Source organism: Megalobrama amblycephala, linkage group LG11, assembly GCF_018812025.1.
Source record: "Megalobrama amblycephala isolate DHTTF-2021 linkage group LG11, ASM1881202v1, whole genome shotgun sequence".
NCBI classification, from domain to species: domain Eukaryota; kingdom Metazoa; phylum Chordata; class Actinopteri; order Cypriniformes; family Xenocyprididae; genus Megalobrama; species Megalobrama amblycephala.
The window spans coordinates 18054996-18073088 of NC_063054.1; the positions used below are offsets into that span (position 1 = coordinate 18054996).

Below are 18093 nucleotides of genomic sequence, written 5' to 3' on the forward strand. Positions count from 1 at the left end.
TAAAATGGAGTGACAATCCATTAACAACGTATGATAAATCTTTCACAAAAGAACATGCAAAAACCAATCGCACAATTTTCATCCATTTAATAACAAATTCTTATTGATAAGATTGCACTTAAATATCGCTTTATAAATAGTAATAATCAGTTCTAGTGCATCCATTCCCATTTTAAAAATACTTTAGCGTTAAAAAAACATACAATAAAAACGTTGTATGGCTGGCTTTTGAGGCTGAAACCAAACAATGATCATTCATCTTCTCTAAAGTGGCTTGTGATTTCAAGTTTCTTCAATCATAAGGCTCACATAGCTCCACATGGTTGCAAGCATTTATTACATGTCCTTTTCCGATCATCCGACTTTTTATTCTTTGTCAGTGTGTGACGCAACTTCTCCTCCTATAAGACAACATACAGAGAAACTAATGAGAAATTGTTAAAACTTTATGAACTCATATGGAACCAAGTTTGATCAAAAGAAATGCCTGTAGCATCATTAGTTTACTCACAGTGAGGTACCAGAAGCGTGTATACTTTTCCTTTGACCATATAAATATTTCACTGAAAGGTGCAAGAACATGCAAGTGCAGGTGGGGGACGGTGATATATGGAGGCACATGGAAACCTAGACTAAAATACAGTCATGTGTTCATTTAATAACTGCTTCATCCAAATAAACACTTGATAAATGTAATAGTAGTGTTGTAGAATATATACCTGATGTCTTCAAAATCTGTGACATCATTGGCTTTCAGTACATCTCTTCCCATCTCTGCCATCCTCCTAACTGCCCAAAATAATCACATTTAGGTTATTGAAAAACCTACTTAATCTCTGTGTGCTTATTTTAATAGAAATATATGTTACTACTGTTTGTTAATATCATCGTGATGATGAATATATATATATAGCCTGTCTGATAATATGCTAATTTTAAACCTGGGATCAATTCTTCATTTCTCTGTCTGTTACTACCCCCTGCTGGCTAGAAATACAAAAGCCATTCACAAAACTGCGTTAATCACTGTAAATAATCAAATACCAACCCCAAAATTATAATCTTACCAAGATTTATATCATCTGCTTGGAGTGACAAACAGCTGTGGATATGTTTCTTTGTTATAACCAGGTAGTGATGAGGTGCACCTGGATCAATGTCCTTGAAACAAACAATGTCCTCATCCTGTCAAAGAATCACATTCCATGTTTTATTTACCTTGAGATGTAAAGTATGTTATACTAATATATAACTATATTATAATATAAAAACATTGATTTGTATTGCATATTTATGTTCCTGAAAACAGTGGGAAAACCTTGTGAATTTGTAACAGTTTGACGTAACATACACTTGATAAAATAAAGTACTTAATGAAGTGTATACTAAGATTAATGCATGCTCATTTTGTTTTCGTGTACACTATACTTTTGGACCTCCCTGTATTATACATGGGAAATACTGGATGAGTAACGAGGTGAGTTGTAATGGCGTCACTTTTTCACTCATTAGCTTTTTTAGCCAATGAGTAATAATCTATGAGGGTCAAATCATCTAAAATAAATATCTAATATGACCACCACGCTCCTGAGGTCACAGCAAAAGTTATGACTCAAAAACAGCCTATTGATATAAGCTAGCATGGTAAAATTTAGCTTCACTAGGCCAAACAGGTTTGAGGACCTTATTGTTTTATAATGAATATTAAATTACTTTATTTTCTACTTTCTTATTTCATAATCATACGGTCTTCATATTTGTTATAGAATTCAGTTTTTTTCAAAGCTCCTCCTCTTAAGAACAGCGGCACAGAACTACACTAAAGGTGCGTTCACGTGGCCTCGTAATTCCTGTAGTTACGAGATTCTAGCTTGTAAAAAGCGTTCACGTCCTCGTAGAGCTCGTAATTACAGCTTGTAACCTGGGAGTTTTCTGAAAGCTCCCAGATATACCACGTGGCCGCGCTGTACCACCTGACCGCGGTAGATTCATTTAGGCGTCGACAGTGCTGCCATGGAAACGCATAATTCCCAGTTCAAGGACCAAAAGGACGTGAACAGCTCCGAATATAACGTCACGTGTTGTCATTTCAAGATTCCGGTAAATACGAGGTGACGTGAACGCAGCATAATACTTTGTAAGTCGTCTGACTGAAAACGTCTAAAAAACTCCTTAAATAACATAAATATAAAAGTAAATACCTCGAAAATAATTTGTCCATTACATTTCCCCCCTTCGCGTATCAGAGAACTGTTTTCGAAGCATTCATTCTGTCAGTCACGGAACCAATCCTAGTCATCTCTTTCCTACGATAAAGATCAACTTACTTCCGCCAAAATTTTAGTGTATGGGTCGTCGCCGTTTGCGATGGTACAGAAAATACAAGTTTCTTCCAAGTAGTCGTCCGAAGAATCTTGTTCATCTTCACAGGAACACTTATTTTCAGTCATTCTGGCAGGGAGTTTCCGGGACAAATGAAACTGACTCTCATGTTCCTGTCATCTGTTCTTCCTTGTTCTACCTTTGCGTGTAAATTACCACAGTTAGGCTACATGAGATCATCTAATTTATGATCATATAGTCACAGTGTAAAAAAGCTTTGCGTCATATCATAGTTTGCGTACGCTACGCACAAACATAAGCTTTCTATGACAATTCTCATAATAAAATCGTGTTAGTCTTTTTTGTAGATGATAATAATACAGTAATTAAACTTCACGTTAATTAATCTACATTACTGTATAACAAAGAGAGCGTGTCAGGTAAAATTGGTTACAATAAAATACCAAAACAAACGGAAACATGTAAACTACCTTTCACTGTTGAGGCCGCTGCCATTTTTTTTAAATTACGTCACCAGGGTCGGGGCTTTCAGTTTTGGGTTTCGTCTTGAAATTGAAGTGTCTTTCTTCAACTATGAGCACTTTTGGCCTGGATGACTTTAACTCAAACTCAAGATTAAAATCTGCCTACTAACTATATGTTCAACAGTGTACGTATGCATTTAGACGAAAACGTACTTTGATGACGCACAATAAAAGCGATATTTAGCAACTCATAATGTAATAACTGCATATAATGTAAAAACTGCACATAATCTAATAGGCAGGCCCTATTACATTATTATTGTTATAAAATGTTCATAATGCAATAATTTTCTCAAAACGTAATACAATCGATCTGATAATGTAATAACATTTTTTTTTTTTTTTTACATGATGAGAAATGTATTACATTATAAACTCATATTGTTATAATTGTAACAGGTTTAAAAAAATATTAGCATTCCCTTATAGTAGGCTACATTTAAAAAAATCTAAATCCAGTCTTAAACTATACCTGCAAAATGCAACAGATTTTAATATTCATCCAATTATGATTATTATTATATTTTTATTAAACATAAAGCATTGGCATTCCTTTACAGTGCATTTTAAAATCTAAATCCAGTCTTAAACTACGAAATCCACTGATACTACTACTACTTCTTCTACGAATATAATGATTGGATGAACATTTTATGGCCATACGCTATCCACAGATTATCTATAAAAATCCATTTAGACCGTGTAACATAGTGATTGCTATCAGGCGACTTTCAACCAGTATAACAAAAAAATGTTTCTGTAGAGAATCACCTGCACCCTTAAGCAAACATTTCTTCACTTTAATACAAGTTACAGCAAAACTAAGCCTGAATGTACATCATGTTGGTTGAAAAAGAGAATGGTATTTTTGAAAGGTATCATGGTGAGGCGCTTCACAAAATTTCCAAGGCATTAGATATAGAGCACATTGACAAGTCATCAACAAGTGGAGAAAGTATGACACAACAGTGACAAGAACATTTTCTCTCCAAAATTGATGATTGTTGTCACTGTGTTCTGGTATATCTAATAGCTTGGAAATTATTTGAAGGCCCTCACTTTAGTGATAACTTTCAAAAATAAGATCCTGATGATGCTTCGTAAGTGCTTAGCGTGAATCAGAATTCTGGTGGGTGGAGCTGAGAGGTGTGACAGGCTCCGCCACTCTTTGTGGCCCATAGTGTGCAACTAAAAACATGTCAGAAAAATCTTAAACAGCTGAGATTTATTTGGAGTGAATCAGAATTACTTCATGTGAATACAGGTGTGTACTATATATTACACATGAGTAATTTTCACCCAATAAATAGGCCAACTAAGTGATTATTTCATATTATAGTTTAAAATGTGTAATAATTCACAATTTATATAATTGTTTGAAAGTCTGGGTCTGGGACAATGGCAAAACAATAAAATCTGCACAATAAGTATTTTGAAAAGTAGCAAAAATAAATAATGAATAATGATAAAAATGAAAAAAGTTTTAATGCGACCTTCAAATGTCATGTAAACTACATCCTGGAAGATGAAGCAAAACCATTATAGACCTTTTTCCCCATAAATTATGTCTGCCATGTGACGTAATCTTATATCAGAATTTAACTGTTTCCAACGCTGTTTAGGCCTATCTCGAATTTATCTTAATTATGATTATATAATAATTAGGCTATTTAGCTGGTGGTTAGTTTTTGTTTTTGGCAAAGAAAGGTTACAAATTTCCTCATCTCGACATGTTTGATTCTTTTTAAAAATATTTTAAAATCTTAATATGAGTTAAGAGGGCAAACATTCACATCTTACAATTTTATGACAGCATTATCGTACACTTTGAACCAGTAATTAACCCATCCAGCCATAGTCTCCCACTATCACTGAATGAAAATGATTTTAGTAGGATGAGCAACATATTAAAAATCTATTGCAGTTTCATTATTTATATTTATTTAGTGATTGCCGAGAATGGCCCGTTACTGCCCTCTGCTGGCTACAAATAGACACGGACAAGCCTTGCTGAGAAGGCCACTGAGATAGTGAAATGCTTAAACAGGGTTTTTTGAAGCTTTCTGATGACGATTTTTTCCCCCCAAACTAATTACACAGCTGTTATAGCCTACTAGCTGGATATAATATGTCAAATGTCAAGCCATCGGAGGCAAATCGTGTTAGTTTAAAAAGTAGTGATATATGATGGATAGTTTGTGAATGTCATAAATGTTTGTATGGGGTCACGGTCACGCAATGGTGGGATTTTAAATTGTAAATGTAAAGAAAGTACATTGTTATATTTAAAAGAAAGATAATAAAGGTGGTGTAAAATGGACTGAGCCATATCTGGAACATATTTCAAAACAATGGTAAAGCGTCACTTTACTTGAATTCACCAACAAGTCAGTACGATTTAATATATTTCAGAATGTTTTGATGGTTAATCTTTTGATGACTCTTCTGTGTTATTCAACGAGCCCACAAAATTCTGTAGGCCTATAGCTGGCTCATCTTGTGCCCACTTTGGAATCTAGCCAAAAAAATTGGACAAACAAATGCACTGCTCTATAAACACAGGTGACATTTAATCGTCACCGAATTAAAAGAAATGAAAATTCTTTTATTAAACTCCAAAAGTCCCTCTTTAGTGTGCGTGGGTATACCATATGAGCAGCCCCCGCGTGTTTACGGGACGTCCGTCATATCTCACGCGCGCTGCAGGTGCGTGGAATCCTGTGAGTGTATGTGGCGAAAGCTCCGCCCCTGTCATTGCGAACGATTGAAGAAAAGTCGCGGTCGAAAGCTGAACTACGTTACTGACACATTTCAAAACTCGAAAGCTCTGAAAGAGGGCAGCACGCGCTCCAGTACTTTCTGCAGTAGGCATAAGTCTTTTTCAATTCAGACTTCCTTGTATTTTTAGTTATCTATTTATCTACTTGTTTTAACCATTTCGACTTTTACATTTAATTTGGTCATGAAAAGAGCTGAATTATAAACGTTTCTCTTCGCAGATGTGTTCGGATGAAGAGCGCGCGATGACGGGGAGCTCCGGTAACGGAAAGTTGCGTCAGTGGCTGATCGAGCAGGTGGACACCGGAAAATACCCTGGACTCGTGTGGGAGAACGATGAGAAGAGCATCTTTCGGATTCCGTGGAAGCACGCGGGCAAGCAGGACTACAACAGGGAGGAGGATGCTGCGCTCTTCAAGGTACAGGCAGAATGAACATGGAGAGGATGAGAAACAGATGCAATGTCAGTAACGCATTATTTCTCCTGTGGGATCTTACTCGTGTTGCAGACAGTCAAGAGAGGCACATGGGTGCATGACGTGACGCACATTTTTATTTAAAAATACATTCAAATGCAATTCTAACGCATATTTTTTTAATATTTTTGTGGGGCTTAAAGTAAAAAACTGCGTGTGACTCTTCTGAGATTGTAAAAAAAAACACCTCATTAAAGGGTTAGTTCACCCAAAAATGAAAATTCTGTCATTAACTATTCGCCCTCATGTTGTTCCACACCCGTAAGACCTTTATTCAGCTTCAGAACACAAATTAAGATATTTTTGATAAAATCCAGTGCATGGCTCAGTGAAGCCTCCATTGACAGCAAGATAATTAACACTTTCAGATGCCCATATTTAAAACAGTTCATGTGACTACAGTGGATCAACCTTAATGTTATGAAGCAACGAGAATACTTTTTGTGCGCCAAAAAACCAAAATAACGACTTTATTCAACAATATCTAGTGATGGGCGATTATAAAAACACAGCTTCATGAAGCTTAGAATCTTTATGAATCTTTTGTTTCGAATCAGTGGTTCGGAGCGTGTATCAAACTGCCAAAGTCACGTGAATCGTTGAAAATTCGAAACGTTTCGAATACTTATGACGTAACGAAGTCTCGTTTACTGAAATCACGTGACTTTGGCAGTTCGATATGCGCTCAAAAATATCAAAAATATCTTAATTTGTGTTCCGAAGATGAACGAAGGTCTTAGGGGTGTGGAACGACATGAGGGGGAGTAATTACTGAAATAATTTTCATTTTGGGGTTAACTAACCCTTTAAGAGGCTGAAACTAGGTTAATTATTAAGAAGGCTAGTGCAGTGTTTGCATAGTGTTTGAATATTTTGCCCCTATTATGAGAAAGCCCATTGTTTTTCCTTCAGGCCAAGATTTTCGATATTCAGGATTCAAAAATTAAAGATTTTTGTGAAAAAAAAGTTATATATATTACTAAAATTCATTTGATAACCTTTCTGAAAACATACTTTTAACTTAATTGTTATACCACTTGACATTTTGATATTCAGGAATCAAAAATGGAAGATTTTTGTAAAAAAAAAAAAAAAGAAAGTTATATATTACTAAAATTAATTTAAAAACCGTTCTGAAAACAGTAATTGTTTATTCAAGTATTGTTATTCATTTTAGTGGTTATACTGCTTGACATTTTTAGCAAACACAAATCAAATTTTTTGTGAAAAGTGTATGAAACCAACATAAAACAAAGATTACATTTTTAGGAACGTGCCACATTATATCAGATTTCTTGAAATATTTTGGTAGCACTTTATTTTACAGTCCTGTTCCCCATGAACATACTATGTACTTATTATAGTAATTGCAATAACTGGGTAATACCTAGGTACTAACCCTGAACCTACCCCCTAAACCTAACCTTAACACGTTGTATTACCCAGTACATGTTATATTACACCTTATATTACCCAGTACTTTCTTTGGTAAGTACACAGTAAGTACACCTAAATGCATGTACTGTAAAATAAAGTGCAACCAATATTTCTCCATTTCATGCACATCCTTTTATTTGATTGACTCATATGTTGGCCTCTCAGTTTAAACTTGTTTTCCTGCAGGCTTGGGCACTATTCAAAGGCAAGTTCCGGGAGGGGATCGACAAACCTGACCCCCCCAACTTGGAAAACGCGTCTCCGGTGTGCTCTTAACAAGAGCAATGACTTTGAGGAGCTTGTGGAGCGCAGTCAACTAGACATATCGGACCCCTATAAAGTGTATAGGATTGTTCCGGAAGGATCCAAAAAAGGCAAGTGAGGAGAAAAACATCAAAGGCACTCTAAATGAGCACTTATGTAGTCCATATTCAGTGCTCTCATATTTCTTCATTATGTAAATGAATGACATCAAACAGATTAGAAGAGCTGTTTGCCACTGTTTATATTTCTTTAGATAACTGATGAAAACAATGAAAATATATTTAAATGTTGCAGGTTCCAGATCTCTTGATGATTCACAGTCCAATTCAAACTCACCCAGTTATCCAATGCATCCACCTTTTGCACCAGCACCTTCTCAGGTTAGAATCAAACATCATCTTAGTTGTACTTTGGCTTGCGTGTGCATACCTTCAGATCATTATATGCTCTTGTCATTACAGGTGTGCAACTACATTTCTCCAGCAGAGAGAGGATGGAGGGATTACACCACCCTGTCCGAGATCCCTTACAGCCAGAGCCCCTATACTCCACGCTGGGACCCCGGTACTGTCTTACTGTGTGTGCTTGAGAGAGAAAGCACAAATAAGTTCATGTAGCATGCAATTGCATTGATATATTTCTATATGCGCAGGGTACCAGTTCAGTGGCTCTTTCTTCAGTTGCAATGCATCTGATCCACAGCCGTCACCCTTCACCCTGGACACCAGCATGAGATCCGCTGAGGCTCTGGCCCTCTCAGGTACTGTATACGCTCAAGCATAATCATAAACACATAGAGACATTGACAGGCTCAATAGGAATGGATTGATTAGTATTGAAACTTCTGATACAGATTTTGTATCGAGAGGATCTAGATTGAAAAGAAAATGAGTGGAACAGTATTCCCTACTGTCAAATTAAAAATTCTGACTGATATCAAAAAGTCTGTAATTATTTTCATGTGATGAGGCGATTACAACATTACAACAGTTAAGAATCACAATATTATGATGTACAGAATGAAAAATGGATATTCCTTTTATTATTTAATGTCACAATGTTACAGAAGTAACAGCAGATATTTTCTACTGCAATGTGACATACATCTGAGTGAAACGTAAAAAAAAAAAAAAAAAACGTAGGGGGGAATTTAGGGTTTTGTCCCTCAGTTGTTGACTGGATGGAGGTAGATCTGAATGCATGCTTGCAGTCAGTTGTAAGAAAGGGGAGGGGTTTAAGTGGACTAAATGATTCAAGAAGTCTGGGGGCAAGTCTTTACTGGTAAGATTGAGTTATGATTACGATGACATTTTAATTCAAGAAAAGAAAGATATGCACGGATGAATCATTCACAATAACATCAATAACATGCATCTAGAAAATGAGAATTTTCATTTCATACCGACTTTAAGAGTGTTAATAAATTATTTGTATTTTTAAAGATTACCTTTAATTGAGAATTAGATGATGACAAGTAATCTAAATGTAAAAACAGAGGAAATGAACATGCAATATGAATATCAACTGATAAATTAAAAAATCTCTAATATAGCGGTACTGTTTCATGTATAAATTTTATTTTTCTAGTTGTCTTGTAATCAATGGCTCCCATTATGATATTAGGTTTTTTATAACTCATGAGTTCAAAGACCATATTAAAGTTTATTTTATTTGATCTTCTTTTCGATCAGATTACCGCTTGAATGTGGTGGTGTTTTACCGAGATGCCCTGGTGCGAGAGGTAACAGTTAATAGTCCAGAGGGCTGTCAGCTGGGACCTAGCAGAGAGGGACAGGCCTTCGCTTCACCCGGGGCCCCAGAACTGGTTGAACTCCCTCATGCTGACAGGGCTTCTCTGGAGCGTGGCGTTATACTCTGGATGGCCCCTGACGGGCTCTACGCCCGCCGCCGCTGCCCCTGCAGGGTGTACTGGGAGGGAGCACACGCACCACCTACTGACAAACCCAACAAGCTGGAGAGAGAGCAGAACTGCAAACTGCTGGACACTCATCTGTTCATAACAGGTTAGTGCATGGTAATGTGTTCATGTGGGCATTTCAGATAAATTACATTTGACAAACAAATGATCTGATGACATGTTAAAAATAGGTTACTTTATCACTCATCTTTCTCAAAAACAGAGAATCATTTATTGTAAATCTGTTAATTCACTGCTTGTATATATCATCATATTTGCATGTCTCCATAAACACATTTTACAGTAAACAAACACATCAAAGCTTTTACAGTAAACAGTGTGTCACATTATCTGTGGGTTGATATTTAGTGACAGTCGCAGCGTCAGTCATCTGTGTTACAACTTATTCACGCCCACTTTCTGTCATAAATTCGCAGATTGTTGTGATTCTGACAGTACTTTCCAGCATATGATGAATGCAACTCAAATACCACAGGAATCACATGTGCCACATTAGACCTAAAGCTCACAGAATGGAAAGAAATGAGAGAATGAGATGAAATACATTCGTATTACAGAAAGAGATAAGATCATATGCTTTACTCAATGGCTTGAAAAACATGTTCAGTCAAAGATGCAGCCAAATATTCTAGATTCAAGATAATACTTTAAGAATTGGTCATTTTGACCAACAATCTGAAAAGTTTGTCACATTTCCATCTACAAAAACATTCAGGGTGTCCGTATGTGTATACAATACCATTCAAAAGTTTGGGGTCGGTAAGATTTCAGTAAGAAATGAATACTTTTATTCAGCAAGGATGCATTACATTGATCAAAAGTGACAGTAATGACACTTATAATGTTACAAAAGATTTTGAACTTTCTATTCATCGAAGAATCTATAACAATGGATCATGGTTTTAACAAAAATATATTACGCTGTTTGCAACATTGATAATAATAAGAAATGTTACTTGAGGACCAAATCAGGGTATTAGAATGATTTCTGAAGGATCATGTGACACTGAAGACTGGAGTAATGATGCTGAAAATCACATGAATAAATGACATTTTAAGATATATGAATAGAAAATATTTAGAAAAAAATAGATACTGTATTTTTGATCAATGCAGCCTTAGTGAGTATAAGAAACTTCTTTCAAGAACATTAAAAAAATCATACTGACCCCATACATTTGAATGGTAGTGCAGCCCTTCTCCCTCTTCCCACCATTTGCCAGTGTATTTTTATTGATCTCACTTGCCATTGGCTGTGAATAAACCATCTCCTCCTCCGTTTCTCCTGTAGAGTTGCAGAGTTACGCCCTGCACGCTCGTCCAGCGCCATGTTCCCAAGTGGTGCTATTTTTTGAGGATGAGAGTTCTGATGCTCAAAGGCCAAGAAGGACCTTCACAGTGCAGGTTCGTCTTTTAACCTTTAAAATCGGACATTTTTTGATTCTTTTTAATACTGATGAACAGTTATGAACATAACATCATGATATTAATGTAGTCTGAATTTGCTCTTGTCATTGCGTCACAGGTTGAGCCACTGTTTGCACGCCAGCTTCTCTACCTCAGTCACCCAGGCAGCATGAACTACATCCGCAGCCATGAGCTTTCACACCTTCCTTCTGAACACCATCTCCCCGACCCAAGAGTACCACAGAGTCATTACGCATCACCATAACAACGGCTCTCGAAATTGACCCTGGCGGCTTGTCACTCTGTGCTTAACCCTGGATTAAAGTCTTGTTTAACCTTGGATACTAGGATAGTTCACCCAAAAATAAAGATTCTGATATAATATACTCACTCTCATGTTGTTCCAAACCTGTATGACTTTCTTTCTTCTGTGGAACACCAAAGATGATAATTTGAAGAACACTGGGAACCAAACAACATTGGAGCCCATTGACTTCCATTGAATGGACAAGGAAACAATTCTCAAATGATCTGCTTTCATGTTCTACAGAAGAAATTCATACAAGTTTACAATAGCATGAGGGTGAGTGAATAATGACAGAATTGATATTTCTGAGTGAACTATCCCTTCAAGCTATTTTCACACTTGTAATTATGAAAGGAGGTTAGAGCCACTCTTAACCCAGGGTTACGACGTTCTGCTTATAAACAGATGATGGACAAGAAGCTATTAGTACATGCTTGCATGCTCACCAAGTACCATACTTGTCCAATCAATCAATGTGCATACAAGAATGTTAACCCAGGGTTTAAATCTGCAGCGTAAAATCTCGAAACTTGACAAGCCAGGACTAATTACTAACCCAGGATGAAGTTTGAACAGTGTGAAGCATGGAAGAATATAACCTAGGAGTCTTAATCCCTGTAAAAATCCCACAAGTTTTGTAAGCTAAAGTTTAAGGCAAATGTTGGAATTCTGCGGTGCACCTGAAGCTTCGGGACACTAGAACTGAGCAGAACCCACCAGAATAATCTATAGTGCTAACAGACAGCATCAGACGCAGACTGTTGTCACGTGCCATGATTAATACTGAGAAAGACGCGTACAACTCACAAGGATAAATGATTGTATCATGTCGGTATACCGTCAAATATGTGGGCTGTTTGCTGATATGACAGAAAAGAATGTAAAGTGTGAATATTAGCTGTGATTGTTGATTGTTTCGTGCTACATTTGTTTGAGCTGCGATGTACCTGTATTTACAAGCTAAAAGCCAAAGAATTACAATGTATATAGGCTATGCCTTTAGAAAAAAAGTATGAAAACCTTTCAGTTTACAAATGGCAGTTCTTTTATAAACCTTTTTCTGTACAATTCTGACAAAATTTTCTACTTTTTATTCCACTACTTCTGCTTTTTTATGTCACTGAGATGCCCAGAATGCCTCAAAATTTATGTCGCCTTTGGTTTTAATAAAAAAAAAGAAAAAAAAGTGAAAAACTGACTGTGTGTGCTGATTCCTGACCTGGGGTGAAAATTACACATTTGCAAGAATAATAGTTAAATAAAAATGATCAAATATGCTTTAACTATCAGGGTTAGGTCAATACATTATTTATAAAAGAACACTTTTATTCAGCAAGGATGCATTAAATTGATCAAAAGTGACAGTAAAGACATTTATAATGTTACAAAAGATTTCTATTTCAAATAAATGTACTTTTTAACTTAATTCGTCAAAGAATCCTGAAAATGACGTATCACGGTTATCATAAAATATGAAGGAGCACCGCTGTTGATTCAACATTCATAATAATAAATGTTTCTTGAGCATCAAATCAGCGTATTAGAATGATTTCTGAAGGATCATGTGACACTGAAGACTGAAATGATGGCTGTTGAAAATTCAGCTTTTTAAAATCACATTTTAAAATTATTTACATAGAAAACAGTTATTTTAAATTGTATCAATATTTCACAATTTTTGATAAGATAAAATCAGCCTTGATGAGCGTAATTGACCCCAAACTTTTGAAAGGTAGTGGCATTTCAAAATTATAGCAAAATTTTCCACTAATTTTTCTTGGAGGATAACTTTCACTTGTACAGGAGAGGATTCTCTGTGAACAGACACAAGTGGACATCATTTGTTGAGTTTCTCCATCACTGGTGGGCTGACTGTGGCCGCTGTAGAGGGCTGAAGGGTATTTCTTTCAGCCCCCACTAAAAACACTGGAATCCCCATGAACGTGTGTGCATCTGGGGGACGTCGAGCCCTCGTTTAAGTCGAACAGAAGCGATATGTCTGCAAAGAATATTGATAGGGTGTGTATGACAGCACACACACAGGATGGTGTTTGTGGTTTGGAGACAGGATGGTGCGGGCAGTCTCAGCTTGATGACATCACAGAGGAAGAGGCAGACTGACAGAAGTATCATTTATTCTTTCTTCTCAATGAAAACAGCCAGAGTGCCTCGTGTGTTGTTGTTGTTTTTTAAACAGCCAGAGTGCCTCATGTGTTGCTGTTGTTTTTTAATTAACCACAGAGCTGTAATGGACGATATCATGTACGATATATAATTCTCCTCTTTGAGAAGTGAACATTCAGATTAAAAAGTCTCGAAACTTCACTATTATCTTTGGGATGCATGGGACATCCTGAGAAAACATTTTACACAAAACAAAAATTCTTCGAGTTTTCCACTGTTTATGGGTTCACGGTTTTACATTAACACATAAACATGTTTTGGATCATTTTCCGCTGCCTACAGAGCGGAAAGGTGCAATCATTAAAAACTTCCCTTAAGCTGTACAGCCTGAGATCAATACACCCACTCTTTCACCTGGTGCCGCACAGGGCTTTGATGCTATTTTGTCAAACTGCTTCCCTTAAATGAGTGGGTGTTAAGCACTCTAAATTTAGAAGAATAGAAATCAACAAACAAGACTTTAAGTGTTGGGAAAAGGTTAGGTTTGCGTCACTTCGCAGCACCTTTTCAGGTTTACACAAACAATAGAATGAGTTATAATGAGACAAAGTAGAAACTATTGCTTCTTTTTTTTTACGCTATGTTGGTAGCCTGAGTCCATAATATGCTCGTTCACAAGTTTATAATTTTTTTTCTGCAGGGGAAAAAACCTCCTCAACAGCAAAATCACTTACCCAAGTGTTATTTGAGGACAGACCAAAGCAGCCAGTAGGGAGGCATTATGCAAATGTGTGAAATAGTGATGTATGAGTAATGTAGTATGAGTAATTATTAATTGTAGTAATGAACACAATGTAGTATTGAAAATTGGTCTCTACGCACCTTGTTCAAACTTTTTATTAAATACTCATTAAATATTTTGTATACATGTCATGAGTGTATAACTAATGTATGCTTTCTACGTCACAATTGCATAATTTTTCAAGACGCAATGAAACATATACCAAATTGTGTGGTTTTGGCCAAGTGGTTATACCAGTCTTACACTCATTATTCCCAGCCTATAACATTAGCTATATTATTAGATGTTATTTTGTGGGTTTTAGTGAAAATGGCCATATGGAAGAAGCTGTCCTCTGCAACCAGGGAGAATATTGTCAAAATGGCTAAATCTGAAAAAACAGTTTTGAATATTGCTCATGTGCTGGATGTGAATGGTCCCAATATCCTTAGAATTATTTCAAAGCACAGTGAGAGCACTACCATGCAGAATGTAAAGTGCTGTGGCTACAGTCAAAAAAGACTAGTGAGCATTTTAACAGGAGGATGAAAAAATGTGGGACCACCTCAAACAGCTTCTGAAGACTTGGATGGGACCTCCATCCTCCAATTTCATCTTGAACTGTAAGCCAACAGCTATAAGAGGCTAGATTGAGAAGTTGTGTACCAGTAAAGAAACCATTTATTAGTTGTATCTACTTGCAAAAAACACCTTGCATTTGCCAAAGAACATAAGGATTGGAGTATAGAAGATTGGAGCCATCTTCTGCAGTCTGACAAGTCAGTATTTAACAACCTAGCATTGGATGGTGTCAAGATGTGGTCAGAATTATTGGCACCCTTGGTAAATGTGAAGAAAGAAGCCTGTAAAAATAAAATCACAAAAATCTAACCTGTCATTGAAGTAAAATAACTGAAAATGTGGGGAAATTATCTTTATGAAATAGATGTTTTTCTTCAAAACACGTTGGCCACAATAATTGGCACCCTTTTTCAATACTTTTTTCAACCTCTTTTTGCCAAGATAACAGCTCTGAGTCAATCTTCTATAATGCCTGATGAGTTTGGAGAACACCTGACAAGAGATCTGAGACCATTCCTTCATACAGAATCTCTCCAGATCCTTTAGATTCCCAGCTCCATGTTAGTGCTTCTTCGATTCAGTTCATTTCACTCATTTTCTTTAGGGTTCAGGTCAGGGAACTGGGATGGTCATGGGAGAAGCTTCATTTTGTGCTCAGTGACACATTTTTGTGTCGGTTTTGATGTTTTTTTGGATCATTGTCCTGATGGAAGATCCAACCACAGCCCATTATTGGATTTCTAGCAGAGGCGGTCAATTTTTTATTTTTTATCTGTTGGTATTTGATAAAATCCATGATCCCATGTATCTGAACAAGATGTCCAGGACCTCTAACAGAAAAATAGGCCCACAACATTAAAGATCCAGCAGTATATTTAACCGTGGGCATGGGGATGGGGTACTTTTTATCCCTGTGTGCACCAAACCCATCTGGTGGGTTTGCTGCCAAAAAACAATTTCATCTGACCATAGAAGCCAATTGTGTTTGAAGTTCCAGTTGTGTCTGACAACTGAATATGCTGGAGATTGTTTATGGATGAGTGAGGAGGATTTTTTTTAAAACCCTCCCGAACAGCTTGTGGTGATGTAGGTGCTGTTTGAAAATCTCTCAAATAATGAAATAATCTTTGCAATTCTCCAGCTGTGATCCTTGGAGAGGCTTTGTCCACTCAAATTTTCCTCCTCAGTGTGCATTAAGATGATTTAGACACATGTCCTCTTCCAGGCAGATCTTTAGTTGATTGCAACTTCTTAATTATTACCCTGATAGTGGAAATGGGGATTTTCAATGCTTTAGCTATTTTCTTACAGCCACTTTCTGTTTTGTGAAGCTCAACAATCTTTTGCTGCACATCAGAACTATATTCTTTGGTTTTACTCCTTGTGATGGATGATTAAGTGAATTTCGTTACCTCATATTTATACTCCTGAGGAACAAGAAGTCATGAAAATTTCATTTTCCTAGTCACCCTGGTGTGCTAAAAAAATGTAAAAATGAATGGGAATATACTTGAGAGATATTTTACTCAAAAAATTCTAGGGGTGCCAATAATTCTGAGCAACGTGTTTTGTATATATATATATGTTAGTAGGACGAATGGAATGTTTTAATACCAAATGCATGTGTGGCACCATTAAGCATGGCAGGGGAAACATAATGGCATTGGGGATACATGTCAGCAGGTGTTGGAAATATCTACAAAGTTTGAAAATGAACCAAAAGTTGCAAGCAATGAGAGTGTTCATGCTCAGCATTTTTAAGTCTTCAAGTGACCTCCTCAGTCCCCTGACCTTAAAGCCATTGAAAACATTTGGGGAATTATTAACCCGAATTGTGGTCATTCAGGCCACAAAAGAAGATATTTTGAAGAATGTCAGTAACCAAACAGTTGATGAGCACTGTATCATTTTTTCCTCCATACTATGGAAGTCAGTGGGTTCCTTCAACTGTTTGGTTACCCATATTCTTCAAAATATCTTCTTTTGTGTTCAGCAGAAGAAAGGAAACCCTCAAGTTGTTCCAAACCTGTAGGTTGAGTAAATGATAACAGAATTTACATTTTTGGGTGAACTATCCCTTTAAGGCGGATTGGAAAGAAGTTAAGCATGACACATGAGCAAAGTTGAGTGAGTCAATGCCCAGGAAAATGGCTGCTCTAATCAAAAAAGGGAGAACCAACAAAATATTAATAACTGATTACATTGTATTTAACGAATGCTTATTTCCTGTGAGCTTTTTGTTTTTCTATGCCTTTTTTGCATAATACAATAAAACTCATATTTAATTATATGCTGGAGTTTGCCTTTGTGGTCATATAAATGTTGAGATTTTAATACCTTAACCAAGTTTAGTGTATTCTTCTTCCCAATATATTCCTCCTCATAATTTGATTGTTTAATTGAACCTGAAGTGTCATTAAAAGAATGTCAGACTGGTAACCCGAAGGATGTGGGTTCAGTTCTCAATACTGGCAGGAAATGACTGGTTAAAAGCAAATACTGTACAAATATCCCCACCGGACATCACTTTTGGCCACAGAAATAATGAAAAGACTACAAACAAGGTGTTTCAGGCAGGTGTTTTTTTGTTTTGTTTTGTTTTGTTTGTTTTTTTTGGAGTAATGAACTCCCTTTGACCTGGACTTTGTAACTTTATAGATTGTATAATGCACAAACAGCTACACTACACACTAAAGGGGAGAAAAAAAAAGCATAATAGGTGCCCTTTTAACTCAGTGCCAAGCTTGAGTTCTAGTCAGTTATATCTTAACCTCTTAAACCACATGCCAATGCTGGGTTACACAGCAAATCTTAACAGTTTACAGTAAAGGACATCTCCCAGTACTGAACATTTCCTCCCAAAACAGGTAAAAATAACCTAACACTGCTGAGGAGGGGCAGGGTGTGTGTCTTTCTGTCTAACACTAGACAGGGTGTGTGCATGCATCGGTGATAGTGTGGTCATAATAGACTTCAACACAAAACGACTCTTTAGATGAAACGAGGACAATAAGTCATTTCAGAACTCAATAGTTTCAACTACAAAGAGCAAAACTCTTGCTATTTCTACCTCTCACACACACACAAAAACACAATCCTGCTCCTACTCTAACAACTGTGAACAATAACGT

At 36.6% G+C, this 18093-nt stretch overlaps 2 protein-coding genes across 2 annotated transcripts; one reads left to right on the forward strand and one right to left on the reverse strand.

Annotated features, from left to right (window-relative positions):
* Positions 1–72: 72 nt before the first annotated feature.
* On the reverse strand, positions 73–2963 carry si:dkey-25e12.3 (adenosine 5'-monophosphoramidase HINT3). Its single transcript, XM_048206476.1, has 6 exons — positions 2814–2963; positions 2328–2521; positions 1068–1185; positions 720–789; positions 512–632; positions 73–401 (listed from the first exon to the last, which is right to left on the reverse strand). Exons 2-6 carry the CDS (start codon positions 2448–2450, stop codon positions 306–308), a joined length of 528 nt encoding a protein of 175 aa, XP_048062433.1. The 5' UTR covers positions 2451–2521; positions 2814–2963; the 3' UTR covers positions 73–305.
* Positions 1413–12669, forward strand: irf4b (interferon regulatory factor 4b). Its single transcript, XM_048206468.1, is given in 11 exon segments — positions 1413–1477; positions 5867–6064; positions 7745–7795; positions 7797–7932; positions 8117–8202; positions 8284–8386; positions 8475–8582; positions 9514–9846; positions 11053–11165; positions 11287–11361; positions 11363–12669. Coding segments are annotated over 11 exon segments (1305 nt in total). The 5' UTR covers positions 1413–1465; the 3' UTR covers positions 11453–12669.
* The last annotated feature ends 5424 nt before the right edge of the window (positions 12670–18093 follow it).